The sequence below is a fragment of the Microcaecilia unicolor genome, chromosome 5, assembly GCF_901765095.1.
Source record: "Microcaecilia unicolor chromosome 5, aMicUni1.1, whole genome shotgun sequence".
Classification (NCBI taxonomy): domain Eukaryota; kingdom Metazoa; phylum Chordata; class Amphibia; order Gymnophiona; family Siphonopidae; genus Microcaecilia; species Microcaecilia unicolor.
The window spans coordinates 174,568,761-174,596,571 of record NC_044035.1 but is presented as its reverse complement, the minus strand read 5'-3'; the positions used below and the strand labels follow the sequence as shown (position 1 = coordinate 174,596,571).

At 46.7% G+C, this 27,811-nt stretch overlaps 1 protein-coding gene across 1 annotated transcript in view; it reads right to left on the bottom strand.

Annotated features, from left to right (window-relative positions):
* HYDIN (HYDIN axonemal central pair apparatus protein) overlaps positions 1–27,811 on the bottom strand; it is a 2,443,906-nt gene that overhangs the window by 335,636 nt on the left and 2,080,459 nt on the right. Inside the window, exon 90 of the mRNA XM_030205004.1 lies at positions 3,666–3,826. Within this exon, the coding sequence (XP_030060864.1) occupies positions 3,666–3,826 (161 nt within the window). The remainder of the gene's footprint in view (positions 1–3,665; positions 3,827–27,811) is intronic.

The window sequence follows — 27,811 nt, the reverse complement described above, 5'->3', positions numbered from 1 at the left end:
TGTGCCCTGGCATCCAAAGATTCTGGAACTCCCTCACACAGTCAACATCCAAGATGTGGGGGGCAACTTGGAAGAACGGTCCCCAGGCGTTGTTCGGGCGGCCGATATTAGTGTGTCCTGTCCCTAGGGGCTTCAAAAGCTTTACTCATAGGGCTACGCTGGTAGGGAAAAAGTTGATTGTCACTGAATGGATTACAAATAAAGTGCCAACATTGCAGCAGTTGCGATGCCTGATGATAGAATACATGAGATTCGAAAAGAAAATGGCAGACGGTGAAGGGGACCGGAAATTTACGGAGAAAGACTTCCATAAGATCTGGACGCCATTTTGGCAGACCATCCCCTCAGGGGGCAGAGGGCGCATCCTAAATATGTAAACTGGACATTTGGACATGAGAAGTGAATTCTCAGAGAGACTTTCCCTGGGCGGGGGTGGGCAGGGTTAGATGTAGGAATGGGAGGGGGAAGGGGATAGGGAGGGGGGGTTTTCTAGGTTAGCAGGAAGGACAACAAACGGCCAAGACGCAAGTAACCTATGGCAAAACATGGAATGGACTATAGTAGTATAAGTAATGCTTTCATTTAGCTAGTTTACTTGTGTTTTAGGTAGTGGTAGATGAGTTTCTTGATAAGATTAAGATGTTTAGGGGCAATGTAATATTGTTATGTATATTTGAAACTCAATAAACAAATTGAAAAATAAAATAAAAAGTCCTCGCTTGACTTTCAGGTCCCTGCCAACTACTATCCAGTGTCAAATCTTTACTTTTTATCTAAAATACTGGAAAAGGTATTTTATGTCCAATTATCGGCATTCATTGACAAAACCTTGATCTTTCACCCAAGACAATCGGGCTTTAGGCCCTATGCCAGCACTAAACTGTCCTTGCAGCACTTCTAAGTGAAATACACTCACATTTGAATAAACACAATATAGTTCTGGTAGTTCTCAAGATCTATCATCCGCCTTTGGTCAATCATTCACTCTTATTGTCGCAACTTGCTACACTAGGGATATCAGGTTCCGTCTTTTCCTGATTTACTTCCTTTCTTTCAAATCGTACCTACCAGATGGTTACCTCTTCTTCCAAAGCCACCCCTCGGCTGCTGACTTGCGGTATTCCCCAGGGTTCTGTTCTTTCATCCCTTCTTTTTAACATTTTCCTTAGCCCTCTTGCTGCTCTCATTCAATCCTATGGTATTTCCTTTCATTTTTATGCAGATGATATCCTACTGCTATTCCCAACCAGTTCATATTCCCCCTTTCCACAGTTCAGAAATGGCTTTTGGATCCAAGATGGCTTTAAATAAAGAAAAAACAGTAACCTATTGGTTCACAGGAGGAAGCTCGAGTCCAACTGCAGCTATAAACTTGTTTGAAACTCCCATCATTCCAGTTTCTTCCTTTCATTATTTAGGTGTTATTTTAGATTTCCATTTAACATTTTTACCACAAGTATCTAATGTATGTAAAACCGTTTTGTTTTGGGTTGTTTTTTTTTTTTAATTCTCAGACAGCTGCACGTAGGGGGTCTTTTACTAAAGCTTAGCTCAAGTTATTTGCAACAGGGCCCATTTTATTCCTATGGGCCCTGCTGCAGATAACTCAAGCTAAACTTTAGTAAAAGACCCCCTTAGTTACTACTACTACTACTTATCATTTCTATAGCGCTACTAGACGAACGAAGGAGTAAACTAAGAAGTACTTGGATTTTAATGCATTTTACTCATTCATCCTGTCATTATTAATTTCTAGATTAGATTATGGCAATATCATTTATTTAGGTTCCCCATGCTATGTACTTAAATGACTTCAAATATTAGAAAACACTGCTATCAGACTACTTTGTCATGCTAAGAAATTTGATCATGTCTCCCCCTTACTCCAGAAACATCATTGGCTCCCTATTGGCCTAAGAATCATTCATAAATTGCTGACCATTACCTTTGAAGCTTTTCATATACGTTCTTCGCAATACTTATCTAATCTCACTATTCCCTACTCTCCAACGCGTCTTCTTTGATGTATAAATGATTTTTGGTTAGTTCCTCCTAATCCTAAACAAACTACTCTTGAAACAACCAGGCATTGTGCATTTTATTTTGCTGCTCCACTCCACTGGAACTCCCTCCCTCATGAAATTAGAGCTGAATCTTCCTTTAAAAAATGTAATCAGATATAAAGACTTGGCTTTTCCAATAGGCCTATAATATCCCATGAGATGTTTACTGCTGAAGGCTTGACTCTCTTTCCCTTTGTCCATTGCTATTTTACCTCCCTCCCTCTCCTCCCTAAACAGAGTGGAGGAGTGGCCTAGTGGTTGGGGTAGTGGCCTTTGGTCCTGATGAACTGAGTTCAATTCCCACTTCAGGCACAGGCAGCTTGTGACTCTGGGCAAGTCACTTAACCCTCCATTGCCACATTGAGCCTGCCATGAGTGGGAAAGCACAGGGTACAAATGTAACAAAATAAAATAAACAGTAAACTATTCTGTTATTCCCATTACCACTCTTGCAACCTTCCTTTATGTTTGCTTAACTTTGTGGAATGAATGCACTTTCCTGTCAACAATTGTAGTTCTTTTCTTTTTGCTTATTATTTGCGTTTTTATTGTACACTGCCTAGATCTACCTGCTAGTTTAAGGCAGTATATAAAGATTTCCTTAAAAACATAAATAAATAACATCTATCCATATACTTTGCTACAGCATTGTGAACAGATAAAACTAATCTGTATCACCCACACAGGTTTTGCCTGCTATGCATCTACTTTGTTTAAAATAAGGTTTATGCAGTCAACATAACCCCTGACCACAAAAATATTTTTGAATATTAGGCCCACATGTTTTTTTGGAGTAATTTTCAAAAATATGTATGCACATTCTTTCATTTTGAAATATTGTCTGCAGAAGATAAAATATACACATACTATTTATACATGTGCTGAACTATAAAATTACCTTCTATAAGTGTGTGTACTGTATGTTAGCAGACATGCTTTTTTAGCTGCAACATAAAAGGGTGGAGCTACGGTTGAGGCTGGAGCTTGGAGGGTAAAGCAGACAGAGGGATTTAATTTTAAAATATCCATGTGTACTTTTCAATGCGTATTATGTATCTGCAATGTATGTGTGTAGAAAAGTACTTCTGTTCCCTCCTAGCCCTCAAATTTTCAAAGGATAATGCCATAGGGAATTTCCTTTTAAAAATAAGCTTGCAGACCTGTGGATACAAAGTATCTGGAATATACTCCATGTACTATATCTTAATCTTCAGTTTTATATTTGCCACATCATTGGTTAATGTAAAAAATATTAAAAGTCCTATGAACTTTCATTTTTACTATACCCATTATTTCCATTGATATTTTGTCCTTTATACTAATGTGCATATTCTGTCTCGACTCTGGTTGTCTGCAAAATTTTTCTTTTCTTATTTACATACTCTTGCTATGACTTGATTGGTCTCTGTTCATCCTATGTTTTGTCTTGCATCTGATTCTTGCTTCTGAAGTTTTCATTGCACAGGTTTATTACACATTAATACACTGTGGCCTTGCTCCAATACCACCTTTAACCGTGGTCCGTGAACTAATCTCTAGTAGTCTTGTGTTGACTCTGATTTCAACCTCTAGAGTTTTTTCTTTTACAATTTTGTTACTTACTTGTATGTTCTGCTCTGGAAGAGTAGAGTGTCCTTGAATTGTACGTTTTCTATTTTGCACATAAACTGGGCATAATTGACATTTGCACTAATTAGGATTTTCAGCTCTCTGCTGTTGTCATTCAGAACGATATGGGCTGGTTCGGTATCTGTCTCTACCACCTGTAAACACAAATGAAACCATAAAGATTATTTTCAGCAATATTTTATCAAACTTTTCCAATGAGGTCTTATATGGACCCTGGCTTAATATCAGCTGGGACCTGCATAAGCTCCAGTGGCCAGTACATGCTGGCATGGCCCTGGATATTCAATGACAGTGTCCAGACATGTCAAATTCTACCCAGAGCGGTCAGCATTTTGACAGTAAGTATATAAGATATGCAGGTAACTTTAATCAGATTATTTGAAACATGTCTGGTTAATTCAGTGCCACTGAATAATGCAGATTAAAGTTAACTAGACATATCTTATCTAGTAAACTTAGAGGGGCATTTTCGAAAGAAATGTCTAAATTTGGATTTGGACGTCTTTATAAAACGTCCAAATCCAGAGGCGGGGAAACCTGTATTTTCGAAAAAAGATGGACGTCCATCTTTCATTTTGAAAATACCATCAAAGATGTACAAATCCAAGGACGTCCTTAAATTTGGACGTCCATAGATTTGGACGTCTTTGACTTTTGGCCATTTGTGAACACAAAGACATCCAAATGCAAGACAACCAAAACAGAGGATGAGTGGCTTAATGGTTAGTGCAGCGGGCTTTGATCCTGGCAACATGGGTTCAATTCAAACTGCTGCTCCTTGTGACTTTGGGCAAGTCAAATGCACAAGGGGCATTTTTGGATATGACATCTAAGTCTGAATTGGGACTTTTTTGTAAAATGTCCAAAATAAGAACAGGAAAGGTCAGTTTCTAAAAAAAAAAAGGTCTATCTTTTCCTTTTGAAAGTGCTGTTTGCAAAAATGTTTTGTGATTTGGGGGAGGAAGGGGAGGTGATCCCCAAGTCCCTCCAGTGGTCATCTCATCATTTTGGGCACCTCTTGTGTGGAGTACAGGAGTAGCCTAGTGGTTAGTGCAGCAGACTTTGATCCTGAGGAAGTGGGTTTAATTCCCACTGCAGCTAATTTTTTTTTTATAAAAACAGGTCTAGCTCAAAACATCTAAGTTTTAGTCTTGGACATCTTTGTTTTGTTCCATTATCACTTAAAGATGTCCATGTATGAGGAACACCCAAGTTCCGTCTTGAACATACCCCTGGCACACCCCCTTGAGATCTGGACGTCCTTCTGACGGACTGCAGTTGGAGACATCCAAAATCGGGTTTCGATTATACCGATTTGGACATCCCTGGGAGATGGACGTCCATGTTTTGATTTATGTCGAAAGATGGACGTCCATCTCTTTTGAAAATGAGCCCGTTAGTCCTCTTCGTGTGACTTAATGGGTTAAAGTTAACCAGATAGCACTGAATATCCGCATTATGGGGGTAATTCTATAAATAAGGCATCAACATTTATAGAAACATATAAATATGACGGCAGATAAGGGCGAATGGACCATCCAGTCTGTCGATCCTCAGTTAACCACTATTTCCTCCTTTCCCTGAGATCCCATGTGCCTGTTCCATGCTTTCTTAAATTCAGACACAGTCCTTGTCTCTAAGACCTCCACTGGGAGGCTATTCCACGCATCCACCACCCTTTCTGTTAAAAGATATTTACTTGTATAACTCCTGAGCCTATGACTTCTTAACTTAATCCTATGCCCTTTCATACCAGAGTTTTCCTTCGACAAGTTGTGGTTAAGGCACAGTACAAGAGAACTTAAATGTCCAATACATTCAAGTATGGAATATGCCCAAAAAGGCAGAAGCAGAGGTAGTATGCACAAAGTAAAGTCCATCAGTATGCACAGAGCTTGAGGTTGTTCTGTTGGTCCAGTAGTATCCAGTGTTCAGCAGTGGCGTAGCCAGAAGTCAATTTTTGGGTGGGCCAACAGGTTGGATGGGTGGGCACTAGACAGTGGTGTGCTGGTAAATGTTTAACAATAGGCTCTCTCCCTGGTCCACCTCTGCACCCCCCCCCCATCCACCTGTGCACCTCCCCTCAAAATTGCAGAGCTGGCTATAGCCGGGGAGAGAGCCTGGGGGTGGGGGGCAATGCATTACTGTCTCCAGGAAAAAAAAAATTAAATGATCCCAGGTTCCAATTTAATTCATGTTTAATGTGGGATAAAATGCCATAAATAAGTAAATAAATATAAACTTTTAATGTTGAGCACCTGATTCTCAAAGTGGACATATTCCAAACACTATAATGAAAATAAAATGATTTTTTTTCTACCTTTGTTGTCTGGTGACTGTTTTTCTGATCATGCTGGCCCAGTATCCGATTCTGCTCCTATCTGTCCTCTTAACTCCGTTTCCAGGGCTTCCTTTCCATTTATTTGTTTACTTTCCGCCTTTCTTCTTCATTTCTTGTCCTACATCCGTAAGTAAAAGCTGGATCCTCCGCAAACTTGACTGTCCAGTGGATCCAGCTTTTGCCTATTTTCTTCATCCATGTGCAGTTTTTCTACTCTCTTCCTTTTCTGTTATCTCATCTCCTTCCTCACACCTCCCTCCCCCTCCATGTCCAGCAACCCTCCTCTCCCCTTCCCTCCATCCAGCAACCCTCCTCTCCCCTTCTTCCACCATGTCCAGCAAACCTCCTCTCCCCTTCCCTCCATCCAGCAACCCTCCTCTCCCCTTCTTCCACCATGTCCAGCAACCCTCCTCTCCCCTTCCCTCCATCCAGCAACCCTCCTCTCCCCTTCTTCCACCATGTCCAGCAACCCTCCTCTCCCTTTCCCTACATCCAGCAACCCTCCTCTTCCCTTCCACCATGTCCAGCAACCCTCCTCTCCCGTCTGCCCTGTTTCCTTCCTCCTCCCCCCCCCCCCGCCGTACCTTTAAATATTACAGTTTTGCTGGAGTCGCGGGTAGCCGGCATTGAAGATATTGGCAGGCTTACGCCGGTTCTAGCAGCGCTTCCCTCTTCCCTCGTTGCAAGTCGGATGATGGCTCCGCCCTCTTCTGACGTATTTCCTGTATCTATGAGGGCGGAGCCATCATCCGACTTGCAACGAGGGAAGAGGGAAGCGCTGCTAGAACCGGCGTAAGCCTGCCAATATCTTCAATGCCGGCTGCCCGCGATTCCAGCAAAACTGTAATATTTAAAGGTACGGCGGGGGCGGGGCAGTGGCGGGCTAGGGAAGGCAGATGCGGGATCGGAGCTCAGCCTGCTCCCTCCGCTCCGCTGCCTCCACTGCTGGGTGGGCCTGAACCAAAACTGGGTGGGCCTGGGCCCACCCAGGCCCACCCGTGGCTACACCCCTGGTGTTCAGTGATCCACTCCTACAATTTGAAAAACATTCACCTCCTGTACATTAATGCCATGAAGGTATTTAAGCATCTCTATCATATTCCTTCTCTTTGCCTTTCTTCCAGAGTGTACATATTACCTGTCACCCAATGTATTTTAACCACATTTATTTATTTAGATTTTGCTCACACCTTTTTCAGTAGTAGCTCAAGGTGAGTTACATTCAGGTACACTGGATATTTCTCTGTTCTAGGAGGGCTCACAACAGTGGCATAGCCAGACTGCCAATTCTGGGTGGGCCTGAACCCAAAGTGGGTGGACACAAAATTTTCTCTCTACCCCCCCCCCCCCCCAGCAAAATTTAGTCACACTCAGATGCATTTGTCACACAGGGTAAAGTGCTGCTTTTCAGTGCATCCGATTTCAGACAATTTATTTAATAGCCTAATTCTTTTCAGTGAGCTTTCAGAGGCCAAAACCTCCTGCCTCAGGTCAGTATAATGCTGTTATGGTATCCTCTCCTGACCTAAGGAAGGAAGTATTGGTCTGTGAAACTTTATTAACACCATATTACTTTATCCTAAATTAAAAATAAAATTATTTTCTTTACCTTTGTTGTATGGCCATTTACTTTTTCTCATTGTGTTGCTCCCAGTCTCTAGATTCTGCTTTCCTTCGTTTTTGCTTAACTCTTCTGCCAGGGTTTCCTGGCCATTTGTCATTTTCTCTCCATTTCTTTGCTTTCTTCAATATTTTTCTGCCTCTCTCTGTGTCCAGATTTAATTAATTCTTACTATCCATTCTTTAATTTCCTTCATCTACTTATGGCTTTTCATCTTTTTCTCACCCTTGTTCTCCCCATGCCCCTTCCTCTTATTCTCCAATCTTTCACTACTCCTCCTTTCCATGCAGCAGCTCTCCTCTTTCTCTCCCCATCCTTCCAGTGTCTCCCCTCTCTCTCCCCATCCTTCCAATAGTCTCCCCTCTTTCTTTCTGCATCCTTCCATCCAGTGTCACCTCTTTCTCCCTTCCCTTCCAGCCAGCGTCTTCCCTCTTTCTCTCCCCATCCTTCTACCCATCTACCCTCTCTCCTGATCCTTCCATCTAATGTCTCTCTCTCTCCTTCTAACCAGTGTCTATCTCTCTACCCTTTTTCTGTTCAGTGTCCCTTCTCTCTCCACATCCTTCCAGTCTTTCCCCTTTTTCTCTGCATCCTTTCATCCATCTCCCCTCTCTCTCCCCATCCTTCCATCCAGTGTCTCTCTCCCCATCCATCCATTTTCCCTCTTTCTCTGCCATCCTTCCATCTGTTTTCCCTCTTTCTCTGCCATCCTTCCATCTGTTTTCCCTCTTTCTCTCCCCATCCTTCCGTCTGTTTCCCTCTTTCTCTCCCTATCCTTCCGTTTTCCCTCTTTCTCTGCCACCCTTCCATCTGTTTTCCCTCTTTCTCTCCCCATCCTTCCGTTTTCCCTCTTTCTCTGCCACCCTTCCATCTGTTTTCCCTCTTTCTCTCCCCATCCTTCCGTTTTCCCTCTTTCTCTGCCATCCTTCCATCTGTTTTCCCTTTCTCTCCCCATCCTTCTGTTTTCCCTCTTTCTCTGCCATCCTTCCATCTGTTTCCCCTCTTTCTCTCCCCATCCTTCCGTTTTCCCTCTTTCTCTGCCATCCTCCCATCTGTTTTCCCTCTTTCTCTCCCCAATCCTTCCGTTTTCCCTCTTTCTCCCCATCCTGCCATCCGTTTTCCCTCTCCCGATTCAGGCCCACCCGCCCCAGCTCTCATTGCTGGCCACTGCTGCTTTTCCTGTTGAGCAGCAGGGCCGGCGCTACAAAAAGAAGAATCGCTCAGCTGACTGAGCTGAGCGCCAACGTTAACGTCGAGAAAAAATGTTTAAAAAAAAAAAGTTCGGCACCGCAGGCAGCCTCGAGCCAGCAGCCAATGCTTCGAGGCTGCCTGCAGTGCCGCACTTTTTTAAAAAACATTTTTTCTCGTCGTTAGCGTTGGCGCTCAGTCCAGTCAGCTGAACGCTTCTTCTTTTTGTAGCGCCGGCCCTGCTGCTGAACAGGAAAAGCAGCAGTGGCCGGCAATGGGAGCTGGGGCGGGCCTGGAGGAGAAGTGGGTGGGCAGGCCAGAGCTGAAATTGAGTGGGCCTGGGCCCACCCGTTAGCTACGCCCCTGGCTCACAATCTTAAGTTTGTACCTGAGGCAATGGAGGCTTAAGTGACTTGCCCAAGATCACAAGGAGTAGCAGTGGGATGTGAACCAGCCACCTCTGGATTGCAAGACTGGTGCCCTAACCACTAGGCCACTCCTCTCCATCATTGTTCACAACCTCTCCACATTGTTCACAACCAATTATTCATCACTGACTGCTACATACTTTATGTTTATTGTAATCTAGTAATTGTATACCTAATTGTCTCTGTTTCAATGTAAGCCACATAGATCCTGAACTAGCTTTGGGATGGTGTGGAATATAGATGTCATAATATCAAGGTTTATAAGTCTGTCCCCATACGCTTTATGACAGACACCACTGACCAATTTTGTAACCACCTTGTGGACTGACTCCATCCTATTTATATCTTTTTGTAGGTACGGTCTCCAGAATTGCACACGGTATTCTAAATGGGGCCTCACCAGAGACTTATACAAGGGCATTATCACCTCTTTTTTCCTGCTGGTCAATCCTTTCCCTATGCATCCTTCTGGCTTTGACTGGTTGGCCACCTTAAGATCATCAGATATAATCACTCCCAAGACCTGCTCTTCTTTCATACACAGAAGTACTTCACCCCCTATTCTACACCGTTCCCATGCATTTTTCTAACCCAAGTGCATGACCCTGTATTTTTTAGCATTAAATGTTAGTTGCCAATTACTGGACCATTATTCAAGCTTTGCTAGATCTCTTCTCATGCTATCCACACTCACCAGGGTGTTCAACCTATTACAGAGTTTGGTATCCGCAAAGAGACAAACCTTACCAAACAGTCCCTTCTGCAATATCACTCAAAAAGATGTCAAAAAGAGCTGGCCCAAGGACTGATCCCTACGGTACGCTGATAAAGCGAATGATACATACCTGTAGCAGGTGTTCTCCGAGGACAGCAGGCTGATTGTTCTCACGACTGAGGTTGACGTCCACGGCAGCCCCCACCAACCGGAAGAAAACTTCGCGGATGGTCCCGCACGCAGGGCACGCCCACCGTGCATGAGCGGCCGTCTTCCCGCCCATGTGCGACCATTCCCGCTCAGTTGAATGACCAGCAAAGAATGCGTAAAATGCAACTCCAAGGGGGAGGAGGGAGGGTAGGTGAGAACAATCAGCCTGCTGTCCTCGGAGAACACCTGCTACAGGTATGTATCATTCGCTTTCTCCGAGGACAAGCAGGCTGCTTGTTCTCATGACTGGGGTATCCCTAGCTCTCAGGCTCACTCAAAACAAGAACCCAGGTCAATTGAACCTCGCAACGGCGAGGGCATAACAGAAATTGACCTACGAAGAACAACTAACTGACAGTGCAGCCTGAACAGAATAAAATCGGGTCCTGGAGGGTGGAGTTGGATTCAAACCCTAAACAGATTCTGCAGCACCGACTGCCCGAACCGACTGTCGCGTCGGGTATCCTGCTGGAGGCAGTAATGTGATGTGAATGTGTGGACAGATGACCATGTCGCAGCCTTGCAAATCTCTTCAATAGTGGCTGACTTCAAGTGGGCCACTGACGCTGCCATGGCTCTGACACTATCAGCCGTGACATGACCCTCAAGAGTCAGCCCAGCCTGGGCGTAAGTGAAGGAAATGCAATCTGCTAGCCAATTGGAGATGGTGCGTTTCCCGACAGCGACCCCCTTCCTATTGAGGTCGAAAGAAATAAACAATTGGGCGGACTGTCTGTGGGGCTGTGTCCACTCCAGATAGAAGGCCAATGCTCGATTGCAGTCCAATGTGTGCAACTGACGTTCAGCAGGGCGGGTATGTGGTCTGGGAAAGAATGTTGGCAAGACAATTGACTGGTTAAGATAGAACTCCGACACCACCTTTGGCAGGAACTTGGGGTGAGTGCGGAGCACTACTCTGTTATGATGAAATTTGGTATAAGGAGCATGAGCTACCAGGGCTTGAAGCTCACTGACTCTACGAGCTGAAGTAACTGCCACCAAGAAAATGACCTTCCAGGTCAAGTACTTCAGATGGCATGAATTCAGTGGCTCAAAAGGAGGTTTCATCAGATGGGTGAGGACGACGTTGAGATCCCATGACACTGCAGGAGGCTTGATAGGGGGCCTTGACAAAAGCAAGCCTCTCATAAATCGAACGACTAAAGGCTCTCCAGAGATGGCTGTACCCTCTACACGATGATGGTAAGCACTAATCGCACTAAGGTGATTCCTTACTGAGTTGGTCTTGAGACCAGACTCTGATAAGTGCAGAAGGTACTCAAGCAGGTTCTGTGCAGATTCTAGGGCCTTGCTCTCACACCAAACTACAAACCTCCTCCACTTGAAAAAGTAACTCTTTTTAGTGGAATCCTTTCTAGAGGCAAGCAAGACGCGGGAGACACCCTCAGACAGACCCAACGAAGCAAAGTCTACGCCCTCAACATCCAGGCCATGAGAGTCAGAGACTGAAGTTTGGGGTGTAGAAGCGCTCCGTCGTTCTGCGAAATGAGAGTCGGAAAACACTCCAATCTCCACGGTTCTTCGGAGGACAACTCCAGAAGTAGAGGGAACCAGATCTGACGGGGCCAAAAAGGCGCTATCAGAATCATGGTGCCGTGGTCTTGCTTGAGCTTCAGCAAGGTCTTCCCCACCAAAGGTATGGGAGGATAAGCATACAGGAGGCCGTTCTCCCAATGGAGGAGAAAGGCATCCGACGCCAGTCTGCCGTGTGCCTGTAGTCTGGAATAGAACAGAGGCAGCTTGTGGTTGGTCTGAGAGGCGAAAAGGTCCACCGAGGGAGTGCCCCACTCTCAGAAGATCTTGCGTACCACTCTGGAATGGAGCAACCACTCGTGCGGTTGCATGACTCTGCTCAGTCTGTCGGCCAGACTGTTGTTTACACCTGCCAGGTATGTGGCTTGGAGAAGCATGCCGAACTGGCAAGCCCAACACCACATCCCGACGGCTTCCTGACACAGGGGGCGAGATCCGGTGCCCCCCTGCTTGTTGATATAATACATTGCAACCTGATTGTCTGTCCGAATTTGGATGATTTGGTAGGACAGCCGATCTCTGAAGGCCTTCAGCGCGTTCCAGACCGCTCGGAGCTCCAGGAGGTTGATCTGAAGATCTTGTTCCTGGAGGGACCACAGTCCCTGGGTGTGGAGCCCATCGACATGAGCTCCCCACCCCAGGTGAGATGCATCCATCGTCAGCACGTTCGTGGGCTGCGGGATTTGGAATGGATGTCCCAGGGTCAAATTGGTCTGAATGGTCCACCAGTGCAGCGAATTGCGGCAACTGACAGACAGGCGGATGACATCTTCTAGATTCCCGGTAGCTTGGCACCACTGGGAAGCTAGGGTCCATTGAGCAGATCTCATGTGAAGACGAGCCATGGGAGTCACATGAACCGTGGAGGCCATGTGACCCAGGAATCTCAACATCTGCCGAGCTGTGACCTGCTGAGACGCTCTGGTCTGGGAGGTTCTGCACCCTTGCTTCGGGAAGAAAGGCCTGAGCCGTCTGAGAATTCAGCAGCGCTCCTATGAATTCCAGAGATTGGACTGGCTGGAGATGGGACTTCGGGTAATTTATCACAAACCCCAGCCGCTCCAGAAGATGAATAATGCACTACATGGACCGAAGAGCTCCTGCCTCTGAGGTGCTCTTGACCAGCCAATCGTCGAGATACGGGAACACGTGCACCCCCAGCTTGCGTAGATACGCCGCAACCACCACGAGACACTTCGTGAACACCAGTGATGCAGAGGCGAGCCCAAAGGGCAGCACACAATACTGAAAGTGCCGTGTCCCCAGACGGAATCTGAGATACTGTCTATGAGCTGGCAGTATCGGGATGTGAGTGTAAGCGTCCTTTAAATCCAGGGAACATAGCCAATCGTCTTTCTGAATCATTGGTAAAAGGGTGCCCAAGGAAAGCATCCTGAACTTCGCTTTGGCCAGATATTTGTTCAGGCCTCTCAGGTCTAGGATGGGGCGCATCCCCCCTGTTTTCTTTTCCACAAGGAAGTACCTGGAATAGAATCCCTGCCCTTCCTGCCCGGGTGGCACGGGCTCGACCGCATTGGCGCTGAGAAGGGCAGAGAGTTCCTCTGCAAGTACCTGCTTGTGATGGGAGCTGAAGGATTGGGCTCCCGGTGGGCAATTTGGTGTATCCGCACCGCACTATTTGGAGAACCCACTGGTTGGAGGTTATAATAGGCCACCTTTGGTGAAAAGCTTTCAACCTCCCCCCGACCGGTAGGTCGTCCGGTACGGACACTTTGATGGCAGCTATGTTCCCATGGATCCAGTCAAAAGCCCGTCCCCTGCTTTTGCTGTGGAGGCGCAGGGGGCTGCTTAGGCGCATGCTGTTGACGGGAACGAGCGTGCTGGGACTGTCCCTGTGCCTGAGGAGGCCTTTGGGCCAGCTGGGTGTACCTACGCTTGCTGTAGGCGTAGGGTGCAGACTGCCGGGCCCGGGAAAAACGTCCACCTGCAGAGGTGGATGCTGAAGGCGCCCGGTGGGAGAGCTTGTCGAGAGCGGTTTCTCGCTGGTGTAGTTGGTCCACTAACTGCTCGACCTTCTCGCCGAAAATGTTATCCCCCTGGCAAGGGACATCCGCCAGTCACTGCTGGGTGCGGTTGTCCAGGTCAGAGGCGCGCAGCCATGAGAGTCTGCGCATCACTATACCTTGGGTCGCAGCTCGAGATGCCACATTACAGGTGTCATAGATACCCCTGGACAGGAACTTTCTGCACGCCTTCAGCTGCCTGACCACCTCCGGAAAAGGCCTGGACTGCTCCGGGGGGAGCTTGTCGACCAGGTCCGCCAGTTGCCTCACATTGTTCCGCATGTGGATGCTCGTGTAGAGCTGGTATGACTGGATGCGGGTCACGAGCATGGAAGATTGGTAGGCCTTCCTCCCAAACGAGTCCAGAGTGCGAGACTCCCGCCCCGGGGGCGCCGAGGCAGTACCCCTCGAACTCCGTGCTCTCTTGAGAGCAGAGTCCACGACCGCCGAGTCATGAGGCAATTGGGGCCGCATCAACTCTGGGTCAGAGTGGATCCTGTATTGGGACTCCGCTTTCTTGAGGATGGTGGGATTAGATAATGGCTTCAGCCAGTTCCGAAGCAGTGTCTCCTTAAGGACATTGTGCACTGGCACCGTGGAAGACTCTCTAGGTGGTGATGGATAGTCGAGGACTTCGAGCATCTCAGCCCTCGGCTCATCCACAGTGACCACGGGAAAGGGAATGCAAATAGACATATCCCTGACAAAGGAGGCAAAGGAGAGGCTCTCAGGGGGCGGGAGCTTCCTCTCCGGTGAAGGACTGGGGTCGGAGGGAAGGCCCACAGACTCCTCTGAGGAGAAATATCTGGGGTCCTCCTCCTCCCCCCACGAGGCCTCCTCTTCCTCAGACATGAGCTCTTTCAGCTCAGACCTCAACCGGGCCCGTCTCGATTGCGAGGAACCACGTCCTCAATGATGGCGTCGAGCGGTGGACTCCCGCGCCGGCGGGACGAAGCTCCCTCCATCGACGTCGACTCCACCTGCCCCCACCTGGCGTCGGCGTTGGAGGCCTCGGCATCGGGCTAGAGCACACCGGCGCCTCCATCAACGGCACCGGGGGCGCAAGCACCCCTGGTGCCGGCAGAGCCTGGTGCATCAGCCCTTCCAGAATCCCCGGAAGGATGGATCAGAGGCACTCGTCAAGGCCCGCTGTCGGGAAAGGCAGGGGGGCAGGTGTGGGTGTCGGTGCCGGAAGCTGCTCGGGTCCAGGAGACGGTACCGAAGTACCCGCGGACTGACGCAGCAACACCTCTTCAACCGAGGGGGAACGCTCCTCTCGGCACTGCCGCTTCCCGGGCATCGAGTCACCTCGAGGTACCGGAGCTGGCAGTCCCGTGCGCCGTGGGCGACCGATGACGGTGCTTCTTTGCTTTCTTTTGATGCCCGGCAGAAACAAAGAGGAGGTAGAAACCCCCCGACCTCGAGGAATCAGATCCGACAGGGTTCGGTCCTGATGGCCCTGGGTAGAGGGAGTGGCCGGGGCCGACTGCCCGCACGGCCCCTCACCCCCGCCGTCACCGGGAGGCCGGTGGGCCAACGGTACCTGTACTCCTGGGCCAGAGTCGGCGCCGATTTCGTCGACATCGGTACCGGTACCAAAGATCCGGCCGTCGACACCGATGCCGTCGAAGTCAACGTCGAAGGGCCTGCGCAAGTTCCGAAATGACGGTCCTGAAGAACTTGCCTCGCCACCTGTGTCCGCTTCCTTAAGCCGAGATACAAGGTGCACGTCTTGGTATTATGCTTCGGGCCGAGGCACTGGAGGCACCAAGCGTGGGTATCGGTTTGCGAGATCTGCCGGCCGCACCGACCACACTTTTTGAATCCACTCGGGACCTTCGAGGACATCGACGGAAAAATCGCGTCGGCGAAGTCAAAGTCTTCTATGGTGGCGGTGAAAAGCACACCCGAAAAGAAAACGGCCACAAGGCTGCAACGAAGCACCCTCGTGACTAAGAACGACGAGGACACTTTTTTTTTTTTTTAATCGATAGAAAAAATACGCGAACGTGTTTCCGGGGCTGACAGAGAGAGAGACGATAATACGTCTCACTCCAGCGAGGAATAGAAAAAAACTGAGCGGGAACGGTCGCGCACGGGCGGGAAGACGGCCGCGCATGTGGGGTGGGCGTGCCCTGCGTGCAGGACCGCCCGTGAAGTTTTCTTCCGGTTGGTGGAGGCTGCCGTGGACGTCAACCCCAGTCGTGAGAACAAGCAGCCTGCTTGTCCTCGGAGAACATCTTTTTAATAGCGTAAGAATAATTATACTGGGTCAGAACAAAGGTCCATCTAGCCCAGTATCCTGCTTCCAATAGTGGCCAATTCAGGCCACAAGTACCTGGCAGAAACCCAATTAGTAGCCATATTCCATGCTACCAATGCCAGGGTAAGCAGAGGTTTCCCCCATGTCCATCTCAATAACAGACTATGCAGTGGCATACCTAGGGTAGTTGACACCCCGGGCTGGTCATTTTTTAACACCCTCCCTCCAAAATCTAGTACTAGGCATGCTGAGAATACAAAACACTCAGGACCTATACAGCAATTCTAGCATACCACAAGCAGTAATTTCTACAAGTCACACAAGGAAAAGGAAAGCATCTTAAACACTACAGTGAGCACTAGAACATCAATTCACCTATTGTAAAACGAAACCAGGCAGAATAACACAGATCGTCCATCTTGCACAGTCAATGCCAACTGAAAGCCATGTCTTTTTCACAAACACAGATACACCCTAATCCACTATAGAATAAGTAATAATAAACTTTCTATTTAGACAAAAATTAAACTGAACCCCCAAGATGCCAGACTCTGCATACCAGGGGCGTAGATACAGGAAATACGTCAGAAGAGGGCGGAGCCATCATCCGACTTGCAACGAGGGAAGAGGAAAGCGCTGCTAGAACCGGCGTAAGCCTGCCAATATCTTCAATGCCGGCTACCCGCGACTCCAGCAAAACTGTAATATTTAAAGGTACGGCGGGGGGGGGGGAGGAGGAAGGAAACAGGGCAGACGGGAGAGGAGGGTTGCTGGACATGGTGGAAGAAGGGGAGAGGAGGGTTGCTGGATGGAGGGAAGGGGAGAGGAGGGTTGCTGGACATGGTGGAAGAAGGGGAGAGGAGGGTTGCTGGATGGAGGGAAGGGGAGAGGAGGGTTGCTGGACATGGTGGAAGAAGGGGAGAGGAGGGTTGCTGGATGGAGGGAAGGGGAGAGGAGGGTTGCTGGACATGGAGGGGGAGGGAGGTGTGAGGAAGGAGATGAGATAACAGAAAAGGAAGAGAGTAGAAAAACTGCACATGGATGAAGAAAATAGGCAAAAGCTGGATCCACTGGACAGTCAAGTTTGCGGAGGATCCAGCTTTTACTTACGGATGTAGGACAAGAAATGAAGAAGAAAGGCGGAAAGTAAACAAATAAATGGAAAGGAAGCCCTGGAAACGGAGTTAAGAGGACAGATAGCAGCAGAATCGGATACTGGGCCAGCATGATCAGAAAAACAGTCACCAGACAACAAAGGTAGAAAAAAAATCATTTTATTTTCATTATAGTGTTTGGAATATGTCCACTTTGAGAATCAGGTGCTCAACATTAAAAGTTTATATTTATTTACTTTTTTATGGCATTTTATCCCACATTAAACATGAATTAAATTGGAACCTGGGATCATTTAATTTTTTTTTCCTGGAGACAGTAATGCATTGCCCCCCACCCCCAGGCTCTCTCCCCGGCTATAGCCAGCTCTGCAATTTTGAGGGGAGGTGCACAGGTGGATGGGGGGGGGGGGGGGGTGCAGAGGTGGACCAGGGAGAGAGCCTATTGTTAAACATTTACCAGCACACCACTGTCTAGTGCCCACCCATCCAACCTGTTGGCCCACCCAAAAATTGACTTCTGGCTATGCCACTGCTGCATACAATGCAACACCACAGAAACAGAAAATGTCCCCTAGTACTGTGCAAAACATAAAGACAGCAGATGTAAATTTGAAAAAACTAACAAGTACCAATCACCACTTTACAAATTAACAAATAGAAATAAAACAAATATAGAAAATAAAATAATACCATTTTATTGGACTAATACATTTAGCTTTCAGAGGCCAAAACATCCTTCCTCAGGTCAATACAGTATAGTGCTGTTACAGTATCCTATCCTGACCTGAGGAAGGGGGTTTTGTTCTCTGAAAGTTAGCCAAAATGTATTAAAATTAGTCCAATAAAAAGATTACCTTGTTTACATGTTCTATTATAAACATTTATTAACACAGCTACAATACTACTTTATCCTAAAGCAAAAATAATAAAAATATATATTTTATTTACAGTTTGTTGTCTCTGGTTTCTGCTTTCCTCATCTTCTTTTCACTGTCCTCCTTCCATCCAGCTTCTGTCTTTGTTCTCTCTCTGCCATCCAGTGTCTGCCCTCTCTGCTGTCCCCTCCATCTAATGTCTGCCCTCTCTCCCTGCCCCTTCCATCTACATCTGCCCTCTATCTCTGCCCCTTCCATCCACCATCTGCCCCTGTCTGCCCTCTCTCCCCCTTCCATTCACTGTCTGCCCTTTCTATCCCTTCCATCCACTGTCTGCCCTTTCTCTCTGCCCCTTCAATCCACCATTTGCCCTCCCTCTCCCATCCATCCAGGGTCTGCCCTCCCTCTCACTCCCCCTTCCATCCAGGATCTGTCCCCTCTCTCTGCCCCTTCTTTTCAGCCCCCAGTTCCAGCCCCACTATCCCAGCAGTCCCCAGTTTCAGCCCCAGCCCTTTTCTCCCACTAGTCCCGAGCTTCAGCCCCCAGCTACTTCTCCCTGTCCCCTTTTCAACCCCCAGTTTCAACCCCAGCCCTTTTCTCTTCGTCGTCGTCGGGCATCACTGTGTCCCGCCCTCGCGGAAATAGGAAGTTACCTCAGAGGAGGGCGGGACAAAGTGAGGCCTGACAACGATGAAGAGAAGAGATTTACTTCTTTTACAAGCAGGGCAGACGCGAGGCGCTGCCTGCAACGACGCTTCAAAAAAAATTTTTTAAAGGTAGGGTGAGAGCAGCGGGAGCGGAGCGGATCACCTCCCCACCCACTGACACCCGGGGCGGACTGCCCCCACCCCCCCCCCCTTGGTACGCCACTGAGACTATAGACTTTTCCTCCAGGAACGGGCCCAAACCTTTTTTAAACCCAGATATGCTAACCGCTGTTATCAAATCCTCCGGCTGCTTTATGGAGCAGCTGGTACAGGAGCCAACAAGAGGAGGAAAATGTTTAGACTTGATAACAGTGATCATAATATGATCAGCTCTGGAATAAGTACACACAGGAAATCCAATAATTTAGCATTTAATTTTCAAAAAGGAGACTGATAAAATGAGAAAAATGGTGAAAAATAAATGTAGAGGAGCAGCTGCGAAGGTCAAACATTTACGTCAGGCATGGATGCTGTTCAAAAATATAATCCTGGAAGCCAAGGCCAGTTATATTCCATATATGAAAAAGAAGGAAGGAAGGCCAAACAACAGCTGGCATGGTTAAAAAGTGAAGTGAAGGAAGCTATTAGAGCTAAAAGAAAATCCCTAAGAAAAGGGAAGAAGGATCCAACTGAAAATAATAAGAAACAGCATAAGGAATTGCTAGTCAAATGCAAAGCGCTGATAAGGAAGGCAAGGAGAGACTTTGAAAAAAAGATTGTGTTGGAGGCTGGGGTGTAGCCAACACCCAATTTTGGGTGGGCCTGGGCCAAAGATGGGTGGGCAGAAGAACTCTGCCCTGTCCCACAAGTGATTTGGTCCCACTCTCTCTTGCCTGCATGCCATATGGTCTCTCAAACATCCCCCCTCCCCTGCATACTTTTTAAATAGCAGATTTTCACCGACAGCGAGCAGCAACTAATACACACTGCTCATGTTGGCCCCACAGCCTTCCCTCTGAGGCAGCATCCTGTTTCTGCATAATCGGTAATACATCAGAGGGAAGGCTGTGGGGCCGGTGCAAGCAGTATGTATCAGTTGCTACTCGCTGCAGGCAATGATCTGCTATTTACAAGGTATGCAGGAGGGACAGTTGTTGGGAGTTTTCAGCTGGTGGGGCTTGGGGATCCCTGCCAGTCACATCATAGGTGTGCTGCTACTGGGTGGGCCTGAGACCAAAGTGGGCGGGCCTGAGCCCACCCGGGCCCACCCTTGGCTACGCCACTGGTTGGAGGCAAAAACTCATAGTAAAAACGTTTTTAGGTATATTAGAATAAAGATGCCGGTAAAAGAATCAGTTGGAGCACTAGATGACTGAGAGGCAAAAGTGGCACTCAGGGAAGACAAAGTCAGAGCAGAGAGATACCAGTGCCAGAAAAATCTGATGAGCCAGAGAAACTGAATCAATTATCTGTAAACCTAGAAGATGTAATGGGGCAATTTGATAAATTGAAGAGTAGCATATCGCCTGGACCGTATGTTATTCATCCCAGAGTATGGACAGATTTGAAAAATAAACTTGCAGAATTACTGTTAATAATATGTAATTTATCTTTAAAATCAAGCATGGTACTGGAAGACTGGAGGGTGGCCAATGTAACGCCGATTTTTGAAAAAGGTTCCAGAGGTGATCCGGAAAATTATAGACCGGTGAGCCTGATGTCAGTGCCGGTCTAAATGGTAGTGACTATTATAAAGAACAAAATTACAGAGCATATTTAAAAGCATGGATTAATGAGACAAAGCCAACATGGATTTAGTGAAGGGAAATCTTGCCTCACCAATCTACTACATTTCTTTGAAGGGGTGAACAAACATGTGGATAAAGGTGAGCCAGTTGATATTGTGTGGCTGGAATTTCAAAAGACATCTGACAAAGTACCCCATGAATGACTCCAGAGGAAACTGGCGAGTCTTGGGATAGGAGGTATGTTCTATACTGAATTAAAATCTGGTTAGAAGAGAGAAAACAGAGAGTAGGATTAAATGGTCAGTATTCTCAATGGAAAAAGGTTGATAGTGGGATTCCGCAGGAGTCTGTGCTGGGACTGTTGCTTTTAAACATATTTATAAACAAGTAAAAAAAGGCCCGTTTCAGAAAGCAATGAAACGGGCGCTAGCAAGGTTTTCCTCTGAGTGTGTGTGTTTTACAGAGTGTGTGTGAGATTGAGTGTGTGACACAGAGAGTGATACTGGGTGCAAGAGTGTGTGTGTGAGAATGAGAGTGTGTGCCAGGGCCAGGGCCTCCCCTCCCCTCCCTCACCCTCCCTCCCTCCCAATTCCAGGGTCCTCACACCCTCCCTCCCTTCTTCGCAGTTCCAGGTTTTGGGGTCCCAGTTCGAGGGTTTTCCCTCCCTCCCAGTTCCAGGGTTTTACCCCCCCTCCCTCCTTCCTCTTCCCCTCCTTCCCTCTCCCTCCTCCCCTCTCCCCTCCCTCCCTCCTCCTCTCCTCCTCCCCTCCCCCTTCCCCCCCTCCCTCCTCCTCTCCTCCCCTACTGGGAGCATTCAGTTGCAGGAGATGAGCCTTGCATGTCACCATGGAAGTGTTTGTTTTTGATCACGTGGGTACTGGGTCCATTTTAGCGCGATCGCTGGTATCCGAGCCCTGCTCCCTGCCCCCATGTGCTGCAGCGCGTGCCCCTACCTGCACCTTGATGGCCACTCACAGCGAGTCCTTGGTGATGCTGTGGCCGCATTTCTTGCACGAACCTCGCGCACTCTTTCCGTACTGGGCCCGGTAGAGCTTCTCGCCTGCCTGACAGTGTTCCATGGTAACGGCTGCAGGAGACAGCGGAGCAGGAGAGGAGGACACAGACTGTTGCCCCTCGCTGGCACACAGCCGCCTTCACCGCTGCAGGCTAAGGTAGTCGATCGCAGAGCCGTCGGCAGCAGCACAGGCAAAGCAGGGCTGCCGAGCAACGGGTTAGCGATGCCATTCCTTCAGTGTCATTGCTCCGCCTTCGATGTCACCACATTGTGACGCGAGGGCGGGGCAGACACTCATGGCCAAACCGGATATCTATGCCACCTCAAGTTTCCGGCTGAGGCTTCATTAGAACGTTGGAGGTGCGTTTTATATATAGAGATGATTCACAGATGGGAGCAACTAGTAAGGTAATTAAATTTACTGACAACACAAAGTTATTCAAAGTTGTTAAATCATAAGAGGATTGTGAAAAATTACAAGAGGACCTTACGAGACTGATAGACTGGGCATCCAATGGCAGATGATGTTTAACGTAAGCAAGTACAAAGTGATGCATGTAGGAAAGAGGAACCCAAACTATAGCTACGTGATGCAAGGTTCCACATTAGGAGTCATCGACCACCAGGAAAGGGATCTAGATCCCATCATTGATGATACGTTGAAATCCTCAGCTCAGTATGTGGTGGTGGCTAAGAAAGTAAATAGATATTATTAGGAAAAAAATGTAAAACAAAAATGAGGACATGCCTTTGTATCACTCCATGGTGCGACTGTACCTTGAATACTCTGTGCCATTCTGGTCACCGCAAAAAAGATATAATGGAATTAGAAAAGGTATAGAGAAAGGCAATGAAAATTATAAAGGGGATGGAAAAACTTCCCTATGAGGAAAGCCTAAAGCAGCTATGGCTCTTCAGCTAGGAGAAAAGACGGCTGAGGGGAGATATGATAGAGGTCTGTAAAATAATGAGTGGAGTGGAACAAGTACATAAGTACATAAGCATCGCCATGCTGGGACAGACCAAGGGTCCATCGAGCCCAGCACCCTGTCACCAACAGTGGCCAAAAGAACAAACAATTTGTCCCGCCCATCCTAGAAATACTGTATTATTCCCTCGTCCATTCAATAACATTCTATGGCTTTTTCCTCCAGGAAGCTGTCCAACCCTTTTTTGAAGTCCACTAAGTTAACCGCCTTAACCACCTTTTCCGGCAGTGAATTCCAGAGTTTAACTACTCGTTGAGTGAAGAAAAATTTCCTCCAATTCGTTTTAAATTTACCACACTGCAGCTTCATCGCATGCCCCCTTGTCCTAGTATTTTTGGAAAGCGAAAACAGACGCTCCACATCGACCTGTTCCATTCCACTCATTAACTTATACACCTCTATCATATCTCTCCTCAGCCGCCTTTTCTCCGAGCCCCAGCCTCTTCAGCCTATCCTGATAGGGAAGTCGTCCCATCCCCTGTATCATCTTTGTCGCCTTTCTCTGCACCTTTTCCAATTCCTCTATGTCTTTTTTGAGGTGCGGCGACCAGAATTGAACACAATACTCGAGGTGCGGTCGCACCATGGAGCGATACAATGGCAGAATAATATCCTTATTTTTGTTTTCAATCCCTTTCCTAATGATACCCAACATTCTATTTGCTTTCCTAGCTGCAGCAGCACATTGAGCAGAAGTTTTCAACGTATCATCTACGACGACACCTAGATCCCTTTCTCGGTCTGTAACTCCTAATGTGGAACCTTGCATGACATAGTAATAGTTTGGGTTCCTCTTTCCCACATGCATCACTTTGCACTTGTTCACATTAAACGTCATCTGCCATTTAGACGCCCAGTCTCAAAAGGTCCTGTTGTAGTTTTTCACAATCTTCTCGCGATTTGACTACTTTGAATAACTTTGTGTCATCGGCAAATTTGATTACCTCACTAGTTACCCCCATTTCTAGGTCATTTATGAATATGTTAAAAAGCAGAGGTCCCATCACCGATCCCTGAAAGACCCCGCTAACTACCCTTCTCCATTGCGAATATTGACCTTTTAATCTTACTCTCTGTTTCCTATCTTTCAAACAGTTTTTAATCCACAGTAAGACACTACCTCGGATCCCATGTCCCTCTAATTTCCTCTGTAGTCTTTCATGAGGGACCTTATCAAACGCCTTCTGAAAATCTAGATACACAATATCAACCGGCTCACCTTTGTCCACATGTTTGTTTACCCCTTCAAAGAAATGCAGCAGATTGGTGAGGCAAGACTTCCCTTCACTAAATCTATGTTGACTTTATCCCATTAGTCCATGCTTTTGAATGTGCTCTGTAATTTTGTTCTTGATTATAGTCTCTACCATTTTGCCCGGCACCGAAGTCAGACTCACCGGTCTATAATTTCCTGGGTTGCCTCTGGAACCTTTTTTAAATATCGGCATTACATTGGCCACCCTCCAATCTTCCGTGAATTGCTTGTTTACTATTTCCGAAAAATACTAGGCCTAGGGAGCACGCAATGAAGCTATAAAGTAGTAAATTTAAAACAAATTGGAGAAAATATTTCTTCACTCAATATGTAATTAATTTCTGGAATTCTTTGCCAGAGGATGTGGTAAAAGGAGGAGTAGCCTAGTGGTTAGTGCAGTGGACTTTGAACAAGGGAAAATGGGTTTGAGTCCCACTGCAGCTCCTTGTGACTCTCAGCAAGTCATTTAACCCTCGATTGCCCCAGGTACAAATAAGTTCCTGTTTATGCCATGTAAAATGCTTTGAATGTAGTTGCAAAAAAACACAGAAAGGCAGTATATCAAGTTCCATTCTCTTTCCCTTAGTGGGGTTTAAAAAAGGCATGGATAACTTCCTAAAAAAACCCTCCATAAGCCATTATTAAGACTGACTTGGAAAAAATCCACTGCTTATTTCTAGGATAAGCAGCATAAAATGTATTGTACAGCTTTGGGATGTTGCTAGGTGCTTGTAACCTGGATTGGCCACTGTTGGAAACAGGATGTTGGGCTTCATGGACCTTCAGTCTGTCCCAGTATGGCAAGGTTTATGTTTTTAACTATTCTTTTGAGTGAAAAAATATATCCTCCTATTTGTTTTAAAAGTATATCCATGTAATTTCATTGAGTGTGCCCGGTCTTTGTACTTTTTTTTTTTAAATCATTTATTTATAATTTTTCATTTTACAAGGGTCAGTTGCAAACAGTAATTCAGAGATGACTGTACATTAATACAATATAAGAAAAAAAAGCCTCGACTAGAAAAATATATTTTATACAATCATTCTCTTTCTTAGACCACAAAATAAAGAAGAACAAGAGGGGGAGGTTTAATAATTGAGGAGAAAAATAGTAACATAATCTTTAAGGAAAATGGCCTGGCCAGTTCAAAACTTTCTTTTCATTAATCAAAGATCTTATTCTCTAACTTCCTGGCTATCCGGAATCTTTTTTAGACTCTATAAACACATGAAGCTGATCCGGTTCAAAAAAGACACATTTTGTCCCAGTAAAGTTTATCAAATATTTGCATGGATATACTAATGAAAATGTTGCACCCAATTTTTTTGTTTCCTCTCTCAATGCCAGGAATCTTTTTCTTCTATCTTGTGTTGCTTTCGTAACATCATGGAAGAGTCAAATCCTTTGTCCACAAAAAAGTTTTTAGGATTTTTTGAAGTATAGTTTCATAATAGAGTTAACATCTTGTTCAAATACTAAAGACACGATTAAAGTTCTTCTCTGAGTTACTTCAGAAAATGAGTCTTCCAATAAAGTGGATATATTCAAAGGTTCAATTGGTGCATTTTCTGTTCCTGGTAGTAATCGCTGTGGTAAATAATATATCTTATTCACCGGAGGAATAGCTGCATTTGGGTAGGCTAACACTTCTATTAAATACTTTCTAAATAGTTCCATCTGATTTATGCCTTCCACCATGGGAAAATTGGAATTCTTAAATTCAAACGTCTGTTAAAATTTTCCATTTGTTCAATTTTCCTATTTATAGTAATTTTATCTTTTATCAGCGCTTCCTCTGTGTTTTTAATATCTTTTATATCCTGCTGGATCTGCATAATCTGATTCTTAGATTCTTGCTTAGTATTTTCCAAAGATTGTGTTAAAGAGTCAACTTTACTCACAATTACAGACTTTTGAAACCATTTCAGTCAGTTCTTGTAAAGACTTCCAAATAGCCTTGAGGTTGATCTCCTTGGGGGGTAAAACCACTTTGATCTCTTTCCCTGCTTGCTGAGTTTGTGCACTGCCCATTGGAGTCATTCAGGGCCCCTGCATTTCTCCCAGCTTGAGCAGGACACAGAGGGGGATGTTTCAAATGCCTGGAGAGTCAAAGCTCCTCCTTAGGCTCCTAACACTGGCTCGACTTCTCCCAATACTTGTGAACTCGCCATTATGTATCTTTCAATCGGCTGCTGAATTGGGGATGATGTTCTGGCCAGCGGCAGTTGGCCTTTCACCAAACCTTTCCTTTTTGTATGAGGCATGAAGAACAATTTTGCTAACAAACAGCAGTCGACTCAGAGACAGCCTAACGGTCAGACCGCCATCTTGACTCCTCCCAGTGTTTTTCCTTTGTAGTTTTTGAAAGAGTGAAAAATTGATTCACTTTTACCCGTTCTATACCACACAAGATTTTATAGACCTAAATCATATTCCCCCTCAGCCATCTCTTCTGCAAGCTGAAGAGCCCTAACTTCTTTAGTCTCTCCTCATATGGGAGGAGTTCTATCCCCTTTATCATTTTGGTTGCTCTTCTTTGGAACCTAGCATCAGGTAACTACAGTGTTTTTTTTTTAGAAAAAAAGGTGCTGGTACTCATTATGGGCAGAGTCACCACTTATGCCTCCACCCATTTTATAGCCACACCCATTTTATAGCCACACCCACATTAGCCACACCCCTTATGCCAGCCATGGCGCATATAAACAGACATCACTGAAAATATTATACTAGTATAGGAGAAAAAATAATTTCAGTAAGCTGTTACAGCTCCAGTATAGCCAGTGCAAAATAAGACAGCAGATGTAAATTCTCAAATTGGACACATTCCAAACACTATAATGAACATAAAATGATTTTTCTACCTTTGTTGTCTGGTGACTTTGTTTTTCTATACATATTGGTCCGACTCTCTAATTCTGCTGCTTTCTATCTGTTCTCTTAACTCCTTTCTTCTTCATTTCTTCTTCATTTCTTGCCCTACATCCAAAAGTAAAAGCTAGGTCCTCCTCCATGGAATTGACTGGAGGAGGTTTAATGTGGATCCAGCTTTTGCCTATTTTCTCCATCCATGTGCAGTTTTTCTCCGCTCTTCCCTCATCTCCATCCATGTGCATCTTCTTTTTTCTTTCCTGCCCTCCATCCATGTCCAGCACTTCACCTCTCTCCTCTCCTCCATCCATGTCCAACATTTCTCCTCTCTCTTCCTTCCCCTGTATCCATATAAAGCAATAATTCTCTCTCCCCTCTCCTCCATCTAAGACCAGCATTTCTCCTCTCTCCCCGCCAACTCCTCCATCCATCCATGTCCAGCAATTCTCCTCTATCTCCTGCTCTCCTCTCCATCCATTTCCAGCATTTCTTCTCTCTTACCTGCCCTCCCATCCATCTGCATCTCCTTCCTGTCTTCCCTCCCCTCCATCCATGTCCAGCATGTCTCTTCTCTCCCCTGCCCTCCCCTCCCATGTCCAGCGATTCTCCCCTCTCCCCTTACCTCCCCTCTCATCCGTCCAACGATTCTCCTCTCTCCCCTGCCCTCCCCTCCCATCCATGTCCAATGATTGTCCTCTCTCCCCTGCCCTTCATGTCCAGCGAATCTCTCTTCGCTGACCTCCCCTCCATGTCCAGTATGTCTCCTCTGCCCCCTGCCCTCCCCTCTCATCCATGTCCAGCAATTCTCTCTTCCCTGCCCTCCTCTCCCCTCCATGTCCAGCATGTCTCCTCTCCCCCCTGCCCTCCCCTCCATGTCCAGCAATTCTCTCTCCCCTACCCTCCCCCTCCATATCCAGCATGTCTCCTCTCTCCCCTGCCCTCCCCCTGCCCTCCCCTCATCCATGCCCAGCAATTCTCCTCTCTCCCCTGCCCTCCCCTGTCCATGTCCAGCATGTCTCCTCTCCCCCTGCCTTCCCCTCCATGTCCAGTGATTCTCCTCTCTTCCCTGCCCTCCCCTCCATGTCCAGCAATTGTCTCTCCCCTCCCCTCCATGTCCAGCATGTCACCTCCCTCCCCTGCCCTCCCCTCTCCAAGTCGTGTTGAACCGGAAGTGAAGGCAGCACAGCAGTGCTCACTGAGGCAGGCACGCAGGCAGGTTCGTCTCCTCTCGCATCGCTTCCCTCGAAGGCCAGAAGCGC